At 44.7% G+C, this 23,622-nt stretch overlaps 1 protein-coding gene across 1 annotated transcript in view; it reads left to right on the forward strand.

The window, feature by feature from the left end:
• SLC30A2 (solute carrier family 30 member 2) overlaps positions 1 to 19,400 on the forward strand; it is a 35,163-nt gene extending 15,763 nt beyond the window's left edge. The window contains exons 2-8 of the mRNA XM_060784460.2: positions 372 to 586; positions 4,918 to 5,064; positions 7,487 to 7,640; positions 9,664 to 9,829; positions 13,666 to 13,771; positions 18,354 to 18,488; positions 18,977 to 19,400. Of these exons, the coding sequence (XP_060640443.2) occupies positions 372 to 586; positions 4,918 to 5,064; positions 7,487 to 7,640; positions 9,664 to 9,829; positions 13,666 to 13,771; positions 18,354 to 18,488; positions 18,977 to 19,122 (1,069 nt within the window). The 3' untranslated portion in view covers positions 19,123 to 19,400. The remainder of the gene's footprint in view (positions 1 to 371; positions 587 to 4,917; positions 5,065 to 7,486; positions 7,641 to 9,663; positions 9,830 to 13,665; positions 13,772 to 18,353; positions 18,489 to 18,976) is intronic.
• Positions 19,401 to 23,622: the final 4,222 nt, after the last annotated feature.

Consider the following 23,622-nt stretch of genomic DNA (forward strand, 5'->3'; position numbering starts at 1 on the left):
GCGCATTTTAAAATCCTGAAACAACTGATGAGGGCTGTAAACAGATGGAGCCATGGACACACAGGTGGCTAAATGGAAGCACAAATGGAAAGCAATTCTCTTGAGAACCCTCTGCAACCATTCCTTTGTTCTCATATTTATGAAATTGAACTAGAGCTTGAATGTTTTGACCTTGTAATACGCTGCCTCTGAGTATGGTGGAATCTACATGTGGATTGTAGCAGAAGAGCGTTGGACTAAATGACCATGGTAGTTTCTTCCAAGACTAAAATTCTGATGCAATTTGGGGGCACTTGGAAATGACCACAGCCTCCTAAAATCCATATTTTGATTTAAAACACACACATTAAAGCTGTTCTTTTATCATTTAGGTCTTATCTGGGAATCTCTGGGAAGAACGGCAAAGGCGCCGTGGTCGGCTACGTTCCAGACCTCAGTGCCATTGAGCTGGGCCTGAAGGGGAACCAGCACTGCCATTCCAGTTGGGCCACCAGCAGCGGCTATGACGTTGAGAAAGAGAGGGCTCGGCGGAAGCTTTATCTCGCCTCGGTCATCTGCTTGGTCTTCATGACCGGGGAAGTTGTGGGTAAGACTGCTCCCGATCAACTGTCAGAAGGAGCCTTGCTTTAACTTATTATGGAGCTCATACTTTATTCCTGTTAGATACAGACTGAAACCCCACTGAGGTTTGGGTCTGAGACCCCCTGTGGGTACCAAAACTTTTGGATGGCCAAAATCCATAAGATACGAGGGTTACCCAGAAAATAAGGTTACAATATTTTTTATTTGAAAGAAATACAAGGAATGAATATATTTTAATAAAACTTTCATGGATTGTAGGGATTCCATTATTTTTCCACATAATCACCATTCAGTTCAGTACATTTTATCATATGTGGGACAAGTTTTTGATGCCTGTGTTGTAGAAGTCTTCTTCCGCCTTTTTCAGCCAGTTTGTCACTTTGATTTTCACCTCCTCCTTATCGGAAAAATGTTTTCCACCTGGGTGTTCCTTCAATTTAGTGAACAGATGAGAGTCACTGGGTGTGAGATCAGGGCTGTGAGAGGGGTGGCTTAAAACATCCCAATCAAATGAAGTCAACATTTGTGTTGCATGAGTGGTGTGCAGGCGCACATTGTCATGAAGGAGACAGACTCCCACCATCAGCATCCCACGACCTTTGTTTTGGAGGACTCTGCGAAGTTTTTTCGTAGTCTCACAATATATTCCGTACCCATTTTGTCACATGCTATCTTGCCATGGCGTCCTCTCCATAAACAGAAACCATTTTGCAATGAATCGCAGGGAAGTTAATGCCCTTAGCATTTAGGGCGCGTATTACAGCACAAACTTCGCACTTGGAGGGAAACGGAATGAGGACACTCATCTCTAACCTTCATCACAACACCAGTCGATGAGCTACTGACAACTGGCACTGCTTGTTTGCTTCCGCTGGCTTCCCACTACATGGCAACTCCCCCCTCCCCCCCAAAAAATTCCCCACAAGAGCTATGTGCCTTGCAACCTTACTTTCCGGATAAACCTTGTAGTATGGTGTAGGACAGTGGTTCTCAACCTGTGGGTCCTCAGATGTTTTGCCTTCAACTCCCAGAAATCCTAACAGCTGGCAAACAGGCTGGGATTTCTGGGATTTGTAGGCCAAAACACCTGGGGACCCACAGGTTGAGATCCACTGGTGTAGGAGAACTATGTTTTTTAGATAAAATGGCAAAATCAAGGTTTTATATTTGGGTTTTAAAAAATATTTCCAAGCCATGGATGTCGGAATCCTTGGATTCAGTATCCAGATTGGATTATTGCAGATTGGATTTTTGCACTCTACTTGGGGCTGCCCTTGAAGGTGGCCCAAAAATAGCAGTGCAAAGACTGGCGGCCAGATTACAAACTGGAGCAAGCTACAGGGAACAGTCAACCCCCCTGTTCAAACAGCTCAACTGGCTGCCAATGAGTTTCCGGTCCCAATTCAAGGTGCAGGTGGTTACCTACAAACTCTAAATGGTTCAGGACCTGCCTATCTTCGCGATTGCATGTTTCCCTACGAACCAACACGAGCCCTAAGAACATCCGGGGAGGCCCTTCTCTCGCTTCCACCTCTGTCTCAAGTGTGGTTGGTGGAGACGAGGGAGGGGGCCTTCTCGGTGGTGGCCCCCCAACTCTGGAACTCTATTCCTAGGGAGATCAGACCAGCACCTACCCTGTCCATCTTCCACAAGTACCTAAAAACATGGATGTTCCGTTTTGCCTTCGACTAGGCAGTTCAAAAGAATTATCCCAATGTTACCTAAGTTCCAGCACTTTAGCATGACCCTCCGCTCTACAATCCTGACATTTTAATACCCATGAACATTATCCTCTCAGCCCTGACTTTCTGAATTTTACACTTTCCCTTAGCGCTATCTAGGAATTTGCACAAACCCAGAGCCCTCTGAACTCTGCACTTATATTGTTCTGTATGGTACTGTTTTTATGATATGTTTTATTTGGTTTTTGTTTTGATGCTATCTTATTGTGTTATGTTTTTAACTTTGTGCTCTCTGAGCTTGTCCCTTTGTAAGCTGCCCCGAATCCCTTGGGGGAGATGGAGGCAGGGTATAAAAATAAAATTATTATTATTATTATTAATATTAATATTAATACTAATAATTTTACTGACACAAAAACACAGTATGTCACAGCAAATGAGATATATATGCTGGATTTCATATCACTTCCCAAGTTTATGGGACTGTGTGATGTATTTTCGAATGATGCGCACAGATCCAAGTAAGGTGGCCTTTTGCAGCTGATAGATCATGATTTTGTCAATGTTTATTGTTTCCAAATTCCGTTTGAGATCTTTTGGCATGACACCCAGTGTGCCGATGACCACTGGGACCACCTGTACTGGTTTATGTCAGAGCCTTTGCAGTTCGATTTTGAGGTCCTGATAACGGCTGAGTTTTTCCTGTTGTTTTTCCTCAATGCGACTGTCACCTGGTATGGCGACATCAATAATCCAAACTTTATTCATTATTATTAATATTATTTTTATTTGTTGATAATAATCCAAACATTATTACTATAATCATCATCATCTGTGGTTGACTGTACGCTCTTCCTAAGACAGCAGCAGCTTGTGAATGTATTTGTGAGTGTGTCACATATTTAACACCTTCGTTTCTTTTTTAACAAGCCCGAACATGTTGCATTGTAGTGTGGCAGGAAGAAGATTGAGCTAAAATCTTTTATCTTCACCATAGCAGCCTTCCTTAGGCAAGGACTCTTTCTTGACATGCATCGAGAGAAATACATTGGGTGTTGCATAGTTTTGAATTCTTTTCATGTTGTGATTAGTTTAATGCTGAGTTTTTGTGTGTGTTTTAGCTGTGTTGTACTTGTTTCAAATTACACATCATGTTGTTTCCCAGTTTTGAGGAAATGGCAAGATATAAAAATAAATTTATTTATTTATCGTGTCAGGCAACAAAACAGTTGTATTACATTTTTGACAGAACAAACAAACATACAAAAGACACAGAGTTTGCAAGCTTGGTAGTTGATTAAATGTCCTTGACCAGTATCTGGCCACTTGGAGTTCTTCCGGTGTTGCTGCAAGAAGGTCCTCCATTGTGCATGTGGCAGGGCTCAGGTTGCATTGCAGCAGGTGGTCTGTGGTTTGCTCTTCTCCACACTCGCATGTCATGGATTTCACTTTGTAGCCCCATTTCTGAAGGTTGGCTCTGCATCTTGTGGTGCCAGAGCGCAGTCTGTTCAGCGCCTTCCAAATCGCCCGGTTTTCTGTGTGCCCAGGGGGGAGTCTCTCATTGGGTATCAGCCATTGATTGAGGCTCTGGGTTTGAGTCTGCCACTTTTGGATTCTCGCTTGCTGAGGTGTTCCAGCGAGTGTCTCTGTAGATCTTAGAAAACTATTTCTTGATTTAAGTCATTGATGTGCTGGCTGATACCCAAACAAGGAATGAGCTGGAGATGTCTCTGCCTTGGTCCTTTCACTATTGGCTGCTACTTCCCGGCGGATGTCAGGTGGTGCAATACCAGCTAAGCAGTGTAATTTCTCCAGTGGTGTAGGGCGCAGACACCCTGTGATAATGCGGCATGTCTCATTAAGAGCCACATCCACTGTTTTAGCGTGGTGAGATGTGTTCCACACTGGGCATGCATACTCAGCAGCAGAGTAGCATAGCACAAGGGCAGATGTCTTCACTGTGTCTGGTTGTGATCCCCAGGTTGTGCCAGTCAGCTTTCGTATGATATTGTTTCTAGCACCCACTTTTTGCTTGATGTTCAGGCAATGCTTCTTGTAGGTCAGGGCACGGTCCAGGGTGATTCCCAGGTATTTGGGTGTGCTGCAATGCTCCAGTGGGATTCCTTCCCAGGTAATCCTCAGAGCTCGGGATGCTTGTCTGTTCTTAAGGTGAAAGGCGCATGTCTGTGTTTTAGATGGATTAGAGATCAGCTGGTTTTTCCTTGTAGTAGGTGGTAAGAACACCTAGAGCTTCTGAGAGCTTCTGTTCAATCATCTCAACGCTCCCTGCTTGAGCAGTAATGGCACGATCATCATAGATGAAACTTTCTGTCCCTTTTGGGCGTGGCTGGTCATTTGTGTAAATGTTGAACATAGATGGAGCAAGCACGCTCCCCTGAGGCAGGCCGTTCTTTTGTTTCCGCCATCTGCTTCTGTGGCCCTGGAACTCAACATAAAAATAAATAAGCAACAGTAACAACGTATGTGCCTGCAAAAATCTGGTATAGCACGTGGGAGACTAGACTAGAACCTTGTTCTTCACCAAGGCTGCGCTTTTTGGATGATGTCCTTGATACAAGCAAGCGACAAACAAGGCCCTGCTTTGTGATCCCCCTGTCCTTATTTTTCTTGGTAATCTCTGCATTCTCCCCAGGAGGATACATTGCCCATAGCCTGGCTATTATGACAGATGCTGCCCATCTCCTGACTGACTTTGCTAGCATGATGATCAGCCTTTTCTCTCTCTGGATGTCATCTCGTCCTCCCACCAAAACCATGAATTTTGGCTGGCACCGTGCAGGTAACTTAGGCTTTGCAAACTTTCTGCTTTGTTATGTTATGCCTTGAAGTCTATCCCCAATTTATGGTGACCCAATTATCCAGTTGTATTCTCTGAAAAATTATTCAGGTTTGCTTTTGTCTCCCTTTGAGGTCGAGAGAGTGCGACCTGCCCAAGGTCTTGTTAGGGAAAACTACCCTAAAAATATACAGCAGAGCATCCAAAAACAAACGGAATACCAAAGTTGAGCATCAACTCATTAGTGAGCAAAACGTGATGTGTGATGTGGCTGTAAAGCAGTGTTTCTCAACCTTCCTAATGCCGCGACCCCTTAATACAGTTCCTCATGTTGTGGTGACCCCCAACCATAAAATTATTTTCATTGCTACTTCATAACTATAATTTTTCTACTGTTATGAATCGTAATGTAAAATATCTGACTTGCAAGGTGTATTTTCAGTCACTGGACCAAATTTGGCAAAAATACCCAATACACCCAAATCTGAATACTGGTGGAGTTGGGGGGATTTATTTTGTCATTTGGGAGGTGTAGTTGCTGGGATTTATAGTCCACCTACAATCAAAGAGCATTCTGAATGCTCAACGATGGAATTGAACCAAACTTGGCACACGGAACTCCCATGACCAAGAGAAAACACTAGAAGGGTTTGGTGGGCATTGACCTTGAGTTTTGGAGTTGAAGTTCACCTACATCCAGAGAGCACTGTGAACCTGAAGAATGATTGATCTGGACCAATCTTGGCACAAATACTCAATATGCCCAAACCTGAACACTGGTGACGTTTGGGGAAAATAGACCTTGCCATTTGGGAGTTGTAGACACTGGAATTTATAGTTCACCTACAATCAAAGAGCATTCTAAACCCCACTAACGATAGAATTGGGCCAAACTTCACACTCATAAATCCCATGACCAATAGAAAATATTGTGTTTTCTGATGGTCTTTGGAGACCCCTCTGACACCCCCTTGTGACCCCCCCCCCCAGGGGTCCCGACCCCCAGGTTGAGAAACACTGCTGTAAAGGATTCAGACCTTAGGAGGTAAACATGCAGAGTCCAGTCTTTAAAAAAAAAACATCAGAAATAAGAAATAACTGCATTTCTTAATAATGATGGGGAAAGTGGAAGGAAAAAGGAAGAGGGACCGATCAAGGGCAAGATGGATGGATGGCATCCTTGAAGTGACTGACTTGACCTTGAAGGAGCTGGGGGTGGTGACAACCGACAGGGAGCTCTGGCGTGGATTGGTCCATGAGGTCATGAAGAGTCGGAAACGACTGAACAAATGAACAAAACAACAATAAGGCAGTGTTTCTCAACCATCTTAATGCCCTTAATACAGTTCCTCCTGTTGTGGTGACCCCCAACCATAACATTATTTTCGTTGTTACTTCATAACTAATTTTGTTACTGTTATGAATCAGAATGTAAGTATCTAATATACAGGATGTACGTTCATTCCCAGGACCAAATTTGGCACAAATACCTAATATACCCAAGTTTGAATACTGGTGAGGAGGGGGATTAATTTTGTCATTTGGGTGTTGTAGTTGCTGGGATTTATAGTTAACCTACAATAAAAATCATTTTGAACTCCACCAATGATGGAATTGTACCAAACTTGGCACACAGAACTCCCATAACCAACAGAAAATATTGGAAGGGTTTGGTGGGCATTGACCTTGAGTTTTGGAGTTGTAGTTTGTTTGAGCACTGTTGACTCAAACAATGATGGATCTGGACCAAACTTTGCATGAATACTCAATATGTCCAAATGTGAACACTGATGGAGTTTGGGGAAAATAGACCTTGACATTTGGGAGTTGTAGTTGCTGGGATTTATAGTTAACCTACAACCAAAGAGCACTCTCAACCCAGCCCACAATGGATCTGCAGCAAACCTGGCACACTACCTATATTTGGCAACATTGAACACTGGTGGGGTTGGGGGAGGTTGTTTTTGAATTCTGGAAGTTGTAGTTTGCTAACACGAAAAAGGAAGAGAAAGATAGGTGGAGAGATCGTCAGCCTTCTCTGCCAAAGGGGTTCCTAAGACCATCAGAAATATGTGTCTTCTGATGATCTTTGGCGACCCCTCTGGCACCCCCTTCGTGAGCCTCTCAGGTTGAGAAACACTAATATAAGGCATACGTTTTTAAATCCTGTGTGTTATTGTTATATGTGATTTATATTATTTTGTATTGCTTTGTATTGTTACTGCTTTTCTGTTGTGATGTGTTGTTGGGCTTGGCCTCATGTAAGCCGCTCCGAGTCCCTTGGGGACATGGTGGCGGGATATAAATAAAGTATTATTGTTATATCCAAAAGTAACCCCAAAGTAAATGCACTTTAGATCATTCTGTCAACCTTTACCTACTATTTCAATATCTGATGCTCAACCCTATATTCTTGGTTTTGCAGAAATTTTGGGAGCCCTCCTGTCTGTGTTATCCATTTGGGTAGTAACTGGTGTCTTGGTCTACTTAGCGGTGCAACGGCTCCTCTCGGGAGATTACGAAATCGAAGGGAACGCCATGCTTATCACCTCCGGTTGTGCTGTGGTAGTGAACATCATGTATGTATCACCTTGACATAGGGTTAGATGTTGAAATCCAAGTGCTCATGGTGACAGGTCCTATCGTTGTGGCCTCAAGAAGGGTCCAAAAATGCCAGCAGCTCATGTGTGCCATGTCAACAAACTAGTGTTGTTGCTATTCATACCACTAGGAGCAAGATCTCAAGAGTAGATCTCAATTACCAACATAAGACCAATCCACACCCAAATTATTTGTTCCTAAATGCCAAGATTGTGGTAGCAGATGATGCCATCATCCTTGCTACTATCAAAAAGCCCCCGTGAAATAGAGAGTGGGCAGAAATACAGGCAGTCCTCAAGGCACGAACAAGGTAGGTTCTGTAGGTTTGGTCTTAAGTTGATTTTGTATGCAAGTCGGAACAGATACATTTTTAAGTGTAAGTCGAGCCACACACACACACAAATATAGGGATGTTACCATTCCCTTTGCTATCCAAAACTAAAAGAATATCTATCTACATGTCCTATAGTTTTGGATAGTATAGGGAAGAGTTATCACCCCTGTAATTCTTCTTTTGCTGCCTGTGCCCATGTTCAGAGGATTTCACCTTACTTTCTGTCCCTGTGATAATTGAATTCTGAAAAATTTGGCTTGTTGTGAAAACAAGGATTTTTTTTAATCATGTCAGAAGCCACTTGAGAATATGCTGTAAGTTGCTTCTGGTGTGAGAGACTTTTCCGTCTGCAAGGGTGTTGCCCAGGGGATGTGTTACCATCCTGTGGGAGTTTTCTCTCGTGTCCTGTTGCGCCTCAGCTAGGGTACACCTTGCTCAAGCACTCACCAGGAAGCCCAGTGTAAAAATAGAGAGTTTATTGAAAAAAACACACACAGTAAAAGAGTAAAAATTGCAAATAGATAAAATAAAAGGAGTCTCACAGAACCAGAGTTAAAACTCAGATGCAAAGGTTAAAACATGAATATAAATCCAAGAAGCAGGGTAAACTCATGAGCTTGAATAATCCAAAGATGAGGAATAAAACATCCACTTAAGTGATCCAAGAATCAAAGAACAACACATTAGCTTGAGTTCATGGTAAAATCCCCAAGACTTAAAGCAAAATTTGACCAGGACATGACTTGAAGCGAGAACCAAGGCAAAAGATCCTTGCTCTAATTGCAAAGTTGCTTGATCGGAAAAACCGAAAGCAGTTTTCCCCTTTAATAAGGACAGCAATGCATGAAAGCATTCCTTCGGCTGCTTTTTCCCATCGCTTGACTTGCATCTGGAATTCTTCCCACGGAGAAGCAGTCTTGCCTGTCTATCTAATCTCTCTTCCAGCCTGTCATTCTGCAAAACAGTTTCGTTTTCACACACAGAGTCCTCCGTTCTCCCAACTGGAGAATTGCCTTCCTGTTCCAACATCCCCTCTGTCTGAAAAGGGCCTGCACCCCCAGACCTCTCACCAACATCCTCAGCTGGAGGCCCTACACCCCCAGACCCCTCATCGACATCCTCAGCTGGAGGCCCTGCACCCCCAGACCCCTCATCAACATCAGCTGGGGGCCCTGCACCCCCAGACCCCTCATCAACATCCTCAGCTGCAGGCCCTGCACCCCCAGATCCCTCATCAACATCCTCAGCTGCGGGCCCTGCACCCCCAGATCCCTCATCAACATCCTCAGCTGCAGGCCCTGCACCCCCAGATCCCTCATCAACATCCTCAGCTGCAGGCCCTGCACCCCCAGGTCCCTCATCAATATCCTCAGCTGGCTGAGCTACAACATGTCCCCGCATGGGGAGCTGGGGCTGACAGACAGGAGCTCACCCCATCTCATAGATTCGAAGTTCCTTAAGTTGGAGATAGTCAACAGATGGAAACCCAGTACAGCATGGCTTTGTTACGTGGAAGTAGATTCCATAACTCATTTTTCTCAGACTTCTGGGAATTGATGCAGAGTCGCTCGAGATGTCTCATCTCAGAATGCAACAGGAGCTGTGGTTTTCTGTGGTATCTTTCAGGGTATCTTTCCTTGACATTTGCTCTTGATCTCTTCCTACAGAATGGGAATCTCCCTCCACCAGTCTGGACACGGTCCTGGCCATCACAGCCATAGCCATGGGGAGGGGAGGCAGAACACCAGTGTCCGAGCGGCTTTCATCCACGTGGTTGGCGACCTTCTGCAGAGCATTGGAGTCTTGGTCGCAGCCTACATCATTTATTTCAAAGTAAGGACACACATGGAGTGGAATTTTAAAAGTATTTTCTTAAAATTGTAATCTTTGCTTAATTTACAAATCAGCTTCGGTCCCCGCCATTGCCCAGGTTATTTGAAAAGTCGATTTTTAAATTATACAAAATGCATAATGTGGGTGAACTACAACTCACATCATGCCAGGTTAACCCAAAAAACTCCAACAGTACTTAAACTTTTTTGTGTTGGGCAAGTTTGCTCTAGATACATCATTGGTGGGGTTCCGTGTACTCTCTGGCTGTACGGTAAACTGCAACTCCCATTATAGTGAGTGAGTCCCCTCAAACTCTTACAGTAGGTTCAGTTGGTCATGGGAGTTCTGTGTGTCAAGTTAGGTCCAGGTCATCATCGGTGGATGTCACAGTTTCTCTAGTTGTGGGTGAACTACAACTCCCAGAAAGGAAGGTCAGTTCCCCCAAAGCCCCCCAGCAATTAAATTTTGGCATATCATCCACACCAGGATTGTGGCGGAGCTAGCTGAGTGTCAGCTGCATTAAGATCACTCTGACCAAAAGGTCATGAGTTCGAAGCCAGCCCGGGTTGGAGTGGGTTTCCAACCCAATTGTGTAGCCTGTTGTCGACCTTTGCAACCCGAAAGACAGTTGCATCTGTCAAGTAGGAAAATTAGGTACCACCTTAAAGTGTGGGGAGGCTAAATTAACTAATTTATGAGGCCATAAAAAAGACTCCAGCAAAGCACTCCAGCAAAAAAGCATGCGGGGAATGCGGAAGTGCTTCATCAGCGTCGCAGAGGGACGATGAAAGCGACAGCTCCCCGGCCGGCCAGAAAAAGTTAAATAGCCTCTGTGTATGTCTGTATATGTTTGTATGTTAAAATTGGCATTGAATGTTTGCCATATATGTGTACCCTAAGTCCCCTGCAGGGTGAGAAGGGTGGAATATAAATGCTGTAAATAAATAAATAAATAAATAAAATCTATGTGTGCCAAGTTTGGTCCAGATCCATTGGTGTTTGGATTCACAGTGCTCTCTGGATATAGGTGAACTACAACTTCCCCGAATCAAAGTGAATTTTCCCTAAAGACAGCCAGTATTTTTTGCTGGTCTTGGAGGCTCTGTGTGCCAATTATGATCCAATTCCAACTTTGGTAGAGTCGAGAGTGCTCTTTGATTGCAGGTGAACTATAAATCCCAGTACCTACAACTCAAAATGGCCAAGTCAAATCCCCTCAAAAACCCACCAGTATTCAAATTTGGGCATATCGGGTATGCATGCCAAGTGTGCTCCAAATCCATCATTGTTTGTGTTCATAGTACGCTCTGGGTGTAGGTGAACTACAAGGCCTAAAAATCCTCCCAAAGACCTCCAGTATGTTTTGTTGGTCGTGGGTGTTCTATGTGCCAAATTAGTTCCACGTCCATTGTTGGTGGAATTCAGAGTGCTCTTAGATTGGAGATGAGCTATACATCCCAGGACCTATAACTCCTATAAATCGTAGTCAATTCTCCCCAAACCGCTCTAGTATGTTGAGTTGGTGATCAATTCCTCTGTTTGCTGTGTGCCATAGAAAAGAATAGTAAAGGTTAAGGGAGAGGCAGTGGGTGGGGTCATGCAAATTCCACACCAATTGAGAGAATAAGAACCACTGGGATGTCCGTGGTTGAGGAAACACATAACATCTAGAATGAAATTGAACCTGTATGAAAGCCTTCACTTGCAGGGTGGGCAGTATGGGGTTGGTGGAGGACATTGGCAGGGCTCTAACAATAGATCCATGTAAAATCAAACTACCAGTTTAGGGTAAGCCTTGCCGAAGTGAATAAAAACATTGCCCTGTCCCAAAAGCTTGGTCCCACAGCCAAGTTTTTACCATCCTCCTAAAGGACAGGAGGGAGGGGGCTGACCTGATCTAACCAGGAAGGGAGTTCCATAGCTGGGGAGCAATCACCAAGAAGGCCCTGTCTTTCGTCCCCACCAATCGCACTTGTGACAATGGTGGGATGGAAAGTGGCCCTCCCCTGAAGATCTTAATCTCCGTTATGGTTCATAGGGGGAGATGCGTTTGGACAGGTAATTTGGGCCAGGGCCGTTTAGGGCTTTATAGCCAAAGCCAGCACTTTGAATCGTGCCCGATAGCAAACTGGCAGCCAGTGGAGCTGGCGTAACATGGGAGTTGTATTCTCCCTGTATGCCGCCCCAGTTATTAACCTGGCTGCCTCTCGTTGGACTATTTGAAGCTTCCGAACAGTCTTCAAAGGCAACCCCACGTAGAGTGTGTTGTAGGAGTCTATCCTAGATGTAATGAGAGCGTGGACCACCGTGGCCAAGTCTGACTTCCCAAGGTACGGGCGCAGCTGGCACACAAGTTTTAATTGTGCGAACGCTCCCCTGGCCACCGCTGCAACCTGGGATTCCAGGCTCAGTGAACAGTCTTCAAAGGCAACCCCACGTAGAGTGTGTTGCAGGAGTCTATCCTAGATGTAACGAGAGCGTGGACCACCGTGGCCAAGTCTGACTTCCCAAGGTACGGGCGCAGCTGGCGCACAAGTTTTAATTGTGCGAACGCTCCCCTGGCCACTGCCGCAACCTGGGATTCCAGGCTCAGTGATGGATCCAGGAGAACTCCCATTAATAAGACATTATTATTAGCACAAGCAGTAATCATAAGAGAAATCACAACCTCCATCATCATCATCTTTCTCCAAGGTGGCTCACAAAATTAAGCACAGCATGGTTGAAACATAATAATAATAATAATGTACTACTACTACTAATAATAATAATATTGGTAATAATAATAACAACAACAATAATACATTGTCGAAGGCTTTCATGGCTGGAATCACTCAGTTCTTGTGGGTTTTTTCGGGCTATATGGCCATGTTCTAGAGGCATTTCTCCTGACGTTTCGCCTGCATCTATGGCAAGCATCCTCAGAGGTGAGGTCACCTCTGAGGATGCTTGCCATAGATGCAGGCGAAACGTCAGGAGAAATGCCTCTAGAACATGGCCATATAGCCCGAAAAAACCCACAAGAACTGAATAATAATACACTTTGGGTTGTTGTAAGTTTTTAGGGCTATATGGCCATGTTCTAGAAGCATTCTCTCCTGACATTTCACCTGCATCTATGGCAGGCATCCTCAGAGGTTGTGAGGTACTTCACAACCTCTGAGGATGGTTGTTATAGATGTAGGCGAAATGTCAGGAGAGAATGCTTCTAGAACGTGGCCGTATAGCCCTAAAAACCTACAACAACCCAGTGATTCCAGCCATGAAAGCCTTCGACAATACAATAATACGCTTTATTTATATTCCGCCCTTCTCCTAGGCTGTAGGAATTGTGGGAGTTGAAGTCCAAAACAACTGTAGGGACAAAGTTTGCCCATGCCTGCTATAGAGGAAATGACTGGGAGGCTTATGCTCTCCACGTATTAATGAGAAAGAACTGACATGTTAGAAGAGGCTGGAGCAGTTTGCTTTTGCTTGCACCTACCAGGAAGGATGAGATTCTGCTCCCTTTACTCCTGCCTTGTCATTGAGTGAACTGAATATAAACTACTACTGCACTTTGGACTCCCGTTGCAGCAATCAAAGTGATCCGAGCACAACAGGGCACATGGGAAGAGGAAACCGGGACCTTTTAAAAGCAGCTGCAAAAATGGGATGGCAGGGGATTAATTGAGACTGTCCCTGGCAAATCGGAATGGTTGAAAGGTATAGAAACGTTCACTACTGACCCCCAGTATGTAATGCTTGAGGTGACTAACTCCTTGTGTCTTATGGTGAACTGCAGAAAAGGGATTCAGCTCATAGACGGCTCATTGTTTGCATTTGTATCCTTCCAGCCAGAATACAAATACGTCGATCCCATCTGCACTTTCCTATTTTCCATCCTGGTCCTTGGAACCACTCTGAGCATCCTCCGAGACGTTGTCCTGGTGCTCATGGAAGGTACATCTCCTTTGGATTGTGGGATAAATGGGATTTGGGGATAAAGCTGGAATACAGACTCTAAAGGCATCGAATTCTGTCTGATCTTAGAGGCTGAGCAAGGGCAACTCTGGTTAGTACTTGGATGGGACTTCCAATGAATTCCAGATGTTATAGCAGGCATAGTTAAATTTCGGCCCTCCAGTTGTTTTGGACTTCAACTCCCACAATTCCTAATGGGAGTTGAAGTCCAAAACACCTATAGAGTTGAAGTTTGCCCATGCACCATCATAAAGTGCTTGGGTGTTGTAGGTTTTTTCGGGCTATATGGCCATGGTCTAGAGGCATTCTCTCCTGATGTTTCGCCTGCATCTATGGCAAGCATCCTCAGAGGTAGTGAGGTCTGTTGGAACTAGGGGAAAGGGTTTATATATCTGTGGAATGACCAGGGTGAGACAAAGGACTCTTGTCTGCTGGAGCTAGGTGTGACTGTTTCAACTTTGTTTTTTGTCGTGTCAGGAGCAACCGCTCCTGTTGTGAGAGAATTGGTCGTCTGCAAGGACATTGCCCAGGGGACTCCCGGATGATTTTTTATGTTTTATCATCCTTGTGGGAGGCTTCTCTCATGTCCCCGCATGAGGAGCTGGAGCTGATAGAGGGAGCTCATCCGTCTCTCCCCGGATTCGAACCTGCGACCTGTTGGTCTTCAGTCCTGCTGGCACAGTGCTTTAACCCACTGCGCCACCGGGGGCTTAATGTTTCAACTGACCACCTTGATTAGCATATAATGGCCTGACAGTGCCTAGAGCAAACTTTTGTTGAGAGGTGATTAGATGTCCTTGTTTGTTTCCTCTCTGTTGTTGTGCTGTTGTAATTTTAGAGTTTTTTAATACTGGTAGCCAGATTTTGTTCATTTTCATGGTTTCCTCCTTTCTGCTGAAATTGTCCACATGCTTGTGGATTTCAATGGCTTCTCTGTGTAGTCTGACATGGTGGTTGTTGGAGTGGTCCAGCATTTCTGTGTTCTCAAATACAATGCTGTGTCCAGGTTGGTTCATCAGGTGCTCTGCTATGGCTGACTTCTCTGGTTGAAGTAGTCTGCAAAGAGAAGCCATTGAAATACACAAGCATGTGGACAATTTCAACAGAAAGGAGGAAACCATGAAAATGAACAAAATCTGGCTACCAGTATTAAAAAAAACTCTAAAATTAGAACAGCACAACAACAGAGAGGAAACAAACAAGGACATCTAATCACCTCTCAACAAAAGTTTGCTCTAGGCACTGTCAGGCCATTATATGCTAATCAAGGTGGTCAGTTGAAACATTCGCACCTAGCTCCAGCAGACAAGAGTCCTTTGTCTCACCCTGGTCATTCTACAGATATATAAACCCTTTTTCCTAGTTCCAACAGACCTCACTACCTCTGAGGATGCTTGCCATAGATGCAGGCGAAACGTCAGTGGAGAATGCCTCTAGACCATGGCCATATAGCCCGAAAAACCTACAACAACACAGTGATTCTGGCCATTAAAGCCTTCGACAATACACAAAGTGCTTGGCTTTGTATTTTCCATTTGGCTGAAGATAATTTTTAGTACGCGTCACTGTTATTGAACTGACGCTTGATGCTGCTCTTGCATCGGATTTCTTGACTTCCTTTTTGAATGAAGCTACGGTCTATTCATCGTAAACCTAAAAGAGTGATTTTATCATTCTTCCTTCCTCTGGCTTATGAAAAGCCAGTTTTAATAAGAAATAATATAATACATCTGCATATGCTTGTAATATAATATACCTGCATATGCTGGTCTACCCAGCCAGCCTTTAAGTATGAATGTTAAATGTGTGTCCTTTGTTTAATCTCTGTTTTGTGTATTTTAACATGTATTTTATAGAAGTACGTTTTGAATATGTAGCTTTTATAGAAGTAAATTTTTAATATATGTATTTTGTAGTAGTTTTACAATGTTTATGTGTTTTAATGGGGGGCCCCCGGTGGCGCAGTGGGTTAAAGCACTGAGCTGCTGAGCTTGTTGACCAAAAGGTCGCAGGTTCGATTCCAGGGAGCGGCGTGAGCTTCCGCTGTCAGCCCTAGCTACTGCCAACCTAGCAGTTCGAAAATATGCAAATGTGAGTAGATCAATAGGTACCGCTCCGGCGGGAAGGTAATGGCGCTCCATGCGGTCATGCTGGCCACACCTTGGAGGTGTCTATGGACAACGCTGGCTCTTCGGCTTAGAAATGGAGATGAGCACCACACCCCAGAGTCAGACATGACTGGACTTAATGTCAGGGGACAACCTTTACCTTTACCTATGTGTTTTAATTATTCCATAACCCATAAGTCATCAATTACTACCACCCTTTGGAAATCTTACCAGCTTCATAGGAAATCTGCTACAAGACAGGAGCTTTTTTGTTGAGTTCCAGGGTCAGACAAGCAGATGGCAAAAACAGAAGTACGGCCTGCCTCGGGGGATCGTGCTTGTTTCATCATTGTTTAACATTTACACAAATGATCAGCCACTGCCAGAGAGTTTCATCTATGCTGACGATCGTGCCATCACCGCCCAAGTAGGGAGCTTTGAAATAGTTGAACAGCTCTCCGAAGCTTTAGGTGCTCTTACTGCCTATTATAGGGGAAAACAGCTGATTCTTAATCCATCTAAAATGCAGATGTGTGCTTTTCACCTTAAGAAGCATCGCGAGCTCAGAGTTTACCTGGGAAGGAATCCCACTGGAGCATTGCAGCACACCCAAATACCCGGGAGTCACTCTGGACCATGATCTGACTTACAAGAAGCACAGTGAAGACATCTGCCCTTGCACTTTGCTACTCTGCTGCTGAGTACGCATTCCCAGTGCGGAACACATCTCACCACATTAAAATAGTGGATGTGGCTCTTAATGAGATAAGCTGTATTATCACAGGACCAAGGCAGTTACATCTCCAGCTCACCCTCTGTTCTGATATTAGCCAGTACACCAATGCCTTAAATCAAGAAATAGCTTCCTCAGATCCACAGAGATACTCGCAGGACCACTTCAGCAAGCGAGAGTCCAAAAGTGGCAGGTTAAAACCCGGAACCTCAATCAGTGGCTGTTACCGAATGAGAGACTCCCTCCTGGGCACACAGAATAAGGGATGACTTTTTATGCTCCATTTCTAGTCCAGGCTCATTTTAATAGCCAAAAGAGCTTCGTCAGGCCCCTACTCTAGCAGTTTTCAGAAGGAACCTAAAAACTTGGCTGTTCCGATGTGCCTTCGCAGATTAGGAATCCCCATCCCAAGTCCTAGAAGCACTTTAGCACAACCAATGTTGCTGCACACCGCACTTTTAATCCTACGTTCCTCCTGACATCTCAGCACTTTTAACCCTGTACCCCATTGCGCCGGCCGAACAAGTTTTAATAGTGTCTTGATGTATTGATGTATTGTCATTGTTGTTATTTTGCTTAATTGTTTTGATTTGCTTTGTTTATTGTTGTGTTATGTTTTTTATTGTATTGTGTTTTGAGGCTTCGGCCCGTGTAAGCTGCATCGAGTCCTTCGGGAGATGCTAGCGGGGTACAAATAAAGATAATAATAATAATAATAATAATAATAATAATAATAATACCATCTGAAGCCCCATCTGCACTTTCCTATAAAATCCTGCTTTGAACTGGATTATATGGCAGTGTAGACCAGATAATCCAGTTCGAAGCAAATAATGTGGATTGTCTGCTTTGATAATCTGAATTATATGGCAGTGTAGCGGGGGCTTGATTCAGGCCCGACTTCTACGTTTTGTTTGGTTTCTTGCTTTGTTGGTCCACGCTCTGGTTACATCCCGTTTAGACTACTGCAACGCTCTCTACGTGGGGTTGCCTCTGAAGACTGCCCGGAAGCTTCAATCAGTCCAATGTGCGGCAGCTAGATTGCTAACAGGAGCGGGGTACAGAGACCATACGACCCCTCTGTTACGCCAGCTCCACTGGCTGCCGATTAGCTTCCGTGCACAATTCAAAGTGCTGGTTTTGACCTATAAAGCCCTAAACGACTCCGGCCCAGTTTACCTGTCCAAACGGATTCTCCCCTATGAACCATCAAGGCTATTAAGATCTTCCGGGGGGGGGGGGCTGCTCTCGGTCCCACCACCCTCGCAATCACGGTTGGTGGGGATGAGGGACAGGGCCTTCTCGGTGGTAGCTCCCTGGCTTTGGAACTCCCTCCCACTAGAGATCAGATCTGCTCCCTCCCTCCTGATGTTCAGGAAATTACTAAAGACCTGGCTCTGGAATGTGGCATTTGAGGACTGAACCTAGAACCTCCTCCCTGTGATGAATTATGATGAACTGTGACTACGAGTATGACTATGACCATGACTGGATTGACGATTTGGCTTAGGTAATTGTGATGATGATTTTCTATTGTACTGTATTGTACTATTTTAATATGTAATGACTTTGCACTTTGTTGTTCTTATATATGATTGTATTTTTATATATGCTGTAAACCGACCTGAGTCCCTTGTTGAGGTGAGAAGGCCGGTATAGAAAACTTCTAAATAAATAAATTGTTCCAAACTCCCCATCACCACCCTTTGTTTTTCTATAGGAACCCCCAAAGGTGTGGATTTCAACAACGTGAAGATGACCCTGTTGTCCATCAATGGGGTGAAAGCCCTCCACAGCCTCCATATCTGGGCTCTCACGGTGTCTCAGCCTGTCCTCTCCGTCCACATTGCCATCAGTAAGTTTCTTGGGGAAAATTAGGCTGGGATTTGTGTTGACACTTACTGTCCTAAACATGAAAACCTTGGCACATTGCTTGGAAAAGTCTGCAACTGTGAAGGCTACAATTCTAAAGATGGATCTATACCACCATATAAATCCAGATTGTCTGCTTTGAACTGGATTATATGTCACTGTAGATTCGGGTCCGTATTGTACACTGCCATATAATTCCATATTATCTGCTTTGAACTTGATTTTATGTGTCTACACTCCCATATAATCCAGTTCAAAGTAGATAATCTGGATTTCACATAGCAGTGTAGAATGGGCCTCAGCATCCTCTTGTTACCTTGGAAAATGACCATGCGAAGCACGGGATTCTGAGAGCTACCGGCTGTTAGGAATTGTGGAAGTTGAAGTCCAAAACTTCTGCAGGGCCCAAGTTTGCCCATGCCTGGTGTAGATCCTTTGACTGATGATGTCCTTTGTTGTTGTCATTCCCAGACGAAGACTCAGATGCACAGACAGTGCTGAAGGAAGCTAGTTCCCGGCTGCAGCGAGCCTTTAATTTCCACACGACGACCATCCAGATCGAGAACTACTCTGAGGACATGAAAGACTGCCGGGCCTGCCAGAGCCCCTCCGACTGAGCCTTGTGGCAAAAACCTGTGGATGGATGCCTGTCCTTTTCGACGAAGCTGCTACCTCGGAGTTTCTTTCTGACTTTGGGACCAATCGTGGCCAAAAATAACTCACTCGTACCTTGCAACAAACCGTCCTTGGTTTGTTTGGGAACCAAGCAAAGAAACACTGTCCCTTTCCCGTTCTCTTGTAGTGTTTCCCCCCCTTCTGTTCCTTTTGTGTCTTTGTTAGTCCTCCTCTCTCTTTCCATAAATTTTAAGAATGTGAAATGAAACAGCAAGATTTATTTACTTGGCTACGGTGTCTGTTTAATGTGAGTGATCTCTTCTATCAGAATATGGATTCTTGACTTAGGGATGCACTTATGACGGGCATTTATTAAATATTTTCCCCTGACTCACTTATATTTATCATAGGATGCTGAAACTGCACATGTGTAATGATATCAGTCTCTATATGTTATGTGCCAATTTACAATTCAGAACTGATAACAGTCTTGATTTTCCAGGTGCTGAACTGGTGTGAGGTTTGAGAATGGACCCAGTGGAATACAGAGCAGTCCTCAAGTTCCTTGACTTGAAAGGCCACACACATAAAATCATAGAATCATAGAGTTGGAAGAGACCTCATGGGCCATCCAGTCCAACCCCCTGCCAAGAAGCAGGAATATTGCATTCAAATCACCCCTGACAGATGGCCATCCAGCCTCTGTTTAAAAGCCTTCAAAGAAGGAGCCTCCACCACACTCCGGGGCAGAGAGTTCCAATGCTGAACAGCTCTCACAGTCAGGATGTTCTTCCTAAAGTTCAGATGGAATCTCCTTTCTTGTAGTTTGAAGCCATTGTTCCGTGTCCTAGTCTCCAGGGAAGCAGAAAACAAGCTTGCTCCCTCCTCCCTGTGACTTCCTCTCACATATTTATACATGGCTATAATGTCTCCTCTCAGCCTTCTCTTCTTCAGGCTAAACATGCCCAACTCCTTAAGCCGCTCTTCATAGGGCTTGTTCTCCAGACCCTTGATTATTTTAGTCTCTCTCCTCTGGACACATTCCAGTTTGCCAATATCTCTCTTCAATTGTGGTGCTCAGAATTGGACACAATATTCCAGGTGTAGTCTAACCAAGGTGGAATAGAGGGGTAGCATTACTTCCCTACATCTAGACACTATGCTCCTATTGATGCAGGCCAAAATCCCATTGGCTTTTTTTGCCACCACATGACATTGTTGGCTCATGTTTAACTTGCTGTCCACGAGGACTCCAAGATCTTTTTCACACGTACTGCTCTCGAGCCAGGCATTGTCCCCCATTCTGTATCTTTGCATTTCGTTTTTCCTGCCAAAGTGGAGTATTTTGCATTTGTCACTGTTGAACTTCATTTTGTTAGTTTTGGCCCATCTCTCTAACCTGTCAAGATCATTTTGAATCCTGCTCCTGTCATCTGGAGTATTGGCTATCCCTCCAAATTTGGTGTCATCTGCAAACTTGATGATCATGCCTTTTAAGCCTTCATCTAAGTCATTAATAAAGATGTTGAACAGGACCGGGCCCAGGACGGAACCCTGCAGATGGCACTCCGCTCGTCACTTCTTTCCAGGATGAAGAGGAAGCATTGGTGAGCACCCTCTGGGTTCGTCCATTTAACCAATTACAGATCCACTTCAACGTAGTTTTGCCTAGCCCACATTGGACTAGTTTGTTTGCCAGAAGGTCATGAGGAACCTTGTTGCAGGCTGAAATCCAGGTATGCTACATCCATGGCATTCCCCGCATCTCCCCAGCTTGTAACTCTATCAAAAAAAGAGATCAGATTAGTCTGGCATGACTTGTTTTTGATAAATCCATGTTGACTATTAGCGACACCAAAGGGGATGTTGGATGAGATGAAAGAGGTTTATGGTGATGATTCCCCATCATATGATGTAGCCAAGAACTGGCATTGTCAATTCAAATGTGGTCGGACTTTGGTGCAAAGAGATCCAATTCCAGGGCGACCCCACTCTGCTATTGACGAACACACCATCCAACAAGTGGAGGTCGCCATTTTGGAAAATCGCCATATAACCATTCACCACCTAGCCCAAAATGTCAAGATAAGTGTGAGAAAATCATCCAAGACCATCTTCACATGCATAAGGGATCCACTTGCTGGGTCCCTCAGCTGTTCACACTTTTCCAGAAGCAGGAATGAGTCAAATGCTCTCAGGCTCTATTGACAATGCTGTGACATAGAAACCAGGAGGAATTTTTCATCAGACTGATCACACAGGATGAAAGCTGGGTCCATCACTATGATCCTAAGACTAAAGTCCAGTCGATGCAATGGAAACATCATGACTCACTCCGTCGAAAGAAGGCATGTGCCCAACTCCTGACAGGCAAGGTCATGCTCACAGTATTTTGGGACCAGCACGGCGAAGTATTGATGGATTTCCTAGCAAAGGGTCCCATGATCACTGGGCTATACTATGCTTCACTGCTGAGGAAATTGTGGGAGGCCATCAGAACCAAGAGACAGACATGGCACGCTCATTAAAGGTGTCCACCTTCTGCAAGACAATGTGTCTGTTCACAACTTACATGTTGCCCAAATGGAAGCAAGCTCTGTGGCTTTGAAATTCTCCTGCATCCCCCTTATTCACCCGACCTCTCACCATCAGACTTCCACCTCTTTCCAACAATGAAGTTATTTTTGAAGGGCAAGCATTTTTCATATAATGAGACTCTGATTTCCGAAGTCACATAGTGGCTTTTGGAGCAACCTGTCGACTTCTACAAGCGAGGTGTTTACGGTTGCTTAAAAAGATGTGAGAAGTGTATGTCCCTAGGTGGCACCGATGGAGAGAAGGACTCAGAACTGGGCCAAGTTTCATTTCTCACAGTCCACAGGAAGTGGGTCGGGGAAATCTTGAATGAACACCCTTCTTATTATAATTAACTCGGGGCCCTTCCTAACAGTCCCTATATCCCAGGATATTATCTCAGGTTTTCTGTTTTAAACTGGATTATATGACTCTCTATTGCCAAATAATCTGAGATAAACAGAAAACCTGGGATCAGATCCTGGGATAATAGGGCCTGTCTGGAAGGGGCCTCAATGTTAGGGAATTGTGGAATTATTGTTTTACAAGACTCTCAAAAGTGTACAACTCCCCTAATACTATCGCATGGAGTGGAGCCCAGGGTGGCGCAGTGGGTTAAACGCCTGTGCTGGCAGGACTGAAGACCGACAGGTCGCAGGTTCGAATCCGGGGAGAGGCGGATGAGTTCCCTCTATCAGCTCCAGCTCCTCATGCGGGGACATGAGAGAAGCCTCCCACAAGGATGATAAAAAAACATCAAAATCATCCAGGTGTCCCCTGGGCAACGTCCTTGCAGACGGCCAATTCTCTCACATCAGGAGTCACTCCTGACACGACAAAAAAAAATCGCATGGAGTTACGGTGGAGAAAGTGGTCTTGAAATGCATCAATTCTCCAGTGTAGATACACTCATAAGGTCTTTCCAGAGGCGGCCCTAGGTAATTTTCAACGGTAAGCAAACAGTATTTCCCCCCCCCCCCCCAACCAATCATTGATATATATTTTCTGTTCATCATGGAGTTCTGCGTGCCATATTTGGTTTAATTCCATCACTGGTGGAGTTTGGAATGCTCTTTGATTTTAGGTGAACTATACATCCCAGTAACTACAACTCACATATGTCAAGGTCTATTTCCTCCCAAGAGCACCTCAAGAGCGCCCCTGGGCAAAATCAATTATACTGCAAATGCTTACTTTGCGTAATGGGTTGAGCCGCCCCTGGGTCTCTCCAAGAGTCCTTCCACACAACAAATTCTATAATTGATCCCACTTTAAATGCCATGGTTCCATCCTATGGCATCTCAGCCAGTGCTCCTATGCCGTACTGAACTACAAATCCCAGAATTGCATAGGATTGAATATGGCTGTTAAAGTGTAGTGAAAGGACCCTGCTATAGCACAAATGTAGATTCATGTGTTCCTTAGAGACAGGCATATCTTGGGGGACAAGGAGCAGAAATGTCTGTTTTTCCATTTCCCATAAAAGGTAAAGGTAAAGGTAGTCCACTGACATTTAGTCCAGTCATGTCTGACTCTGGGGTGTGGTGCTCATCTCCATTTCTAAGCCGAAGAGGTCCATAGACACCTCCAAGGTCATGTGGCCGGCATGACTGCATGGAGCGCCGTTACCTTCCCGCCAGAGCGGTACCTATTGATCTACTCACATTTGCATGTTTTCGAACTGCTAGGTTGGCAGAAGCTAGGGCTGACAGCGGAAGCTCACGCCGCTCCCCGGAATCGAACCTGCGACCTTTCAATCAACAAGCTCAGCAGCTCAGTGCTTTAACCCACTACGCCACTTCATTTCCCATAAAGACCAGTAATTTGCAAACTGTTGCACTCCATGTGTTTTGGGCTTCAACTCCCAGAATTCTCAGTTCCATTGGACAACACTGGCATAGAATGGGCCTTTGCTGCAGAGCATTGTG

Source organism: Anolis sagrei, chromosome X (genome assembly GCF_037176765.1).
Source record: "Anolis sagrei isolate rAnoSag1 chromosome X, rAnoSag1.mat, whole genome shotgun sequence".
Classification (NCBI taxonomy): domain Eukaryota; kingdom Metazoa; phylum Chordata; class Lepidosauria; order Squamata; family Dactyloidae; genus Anolis; species Anolis sagrei.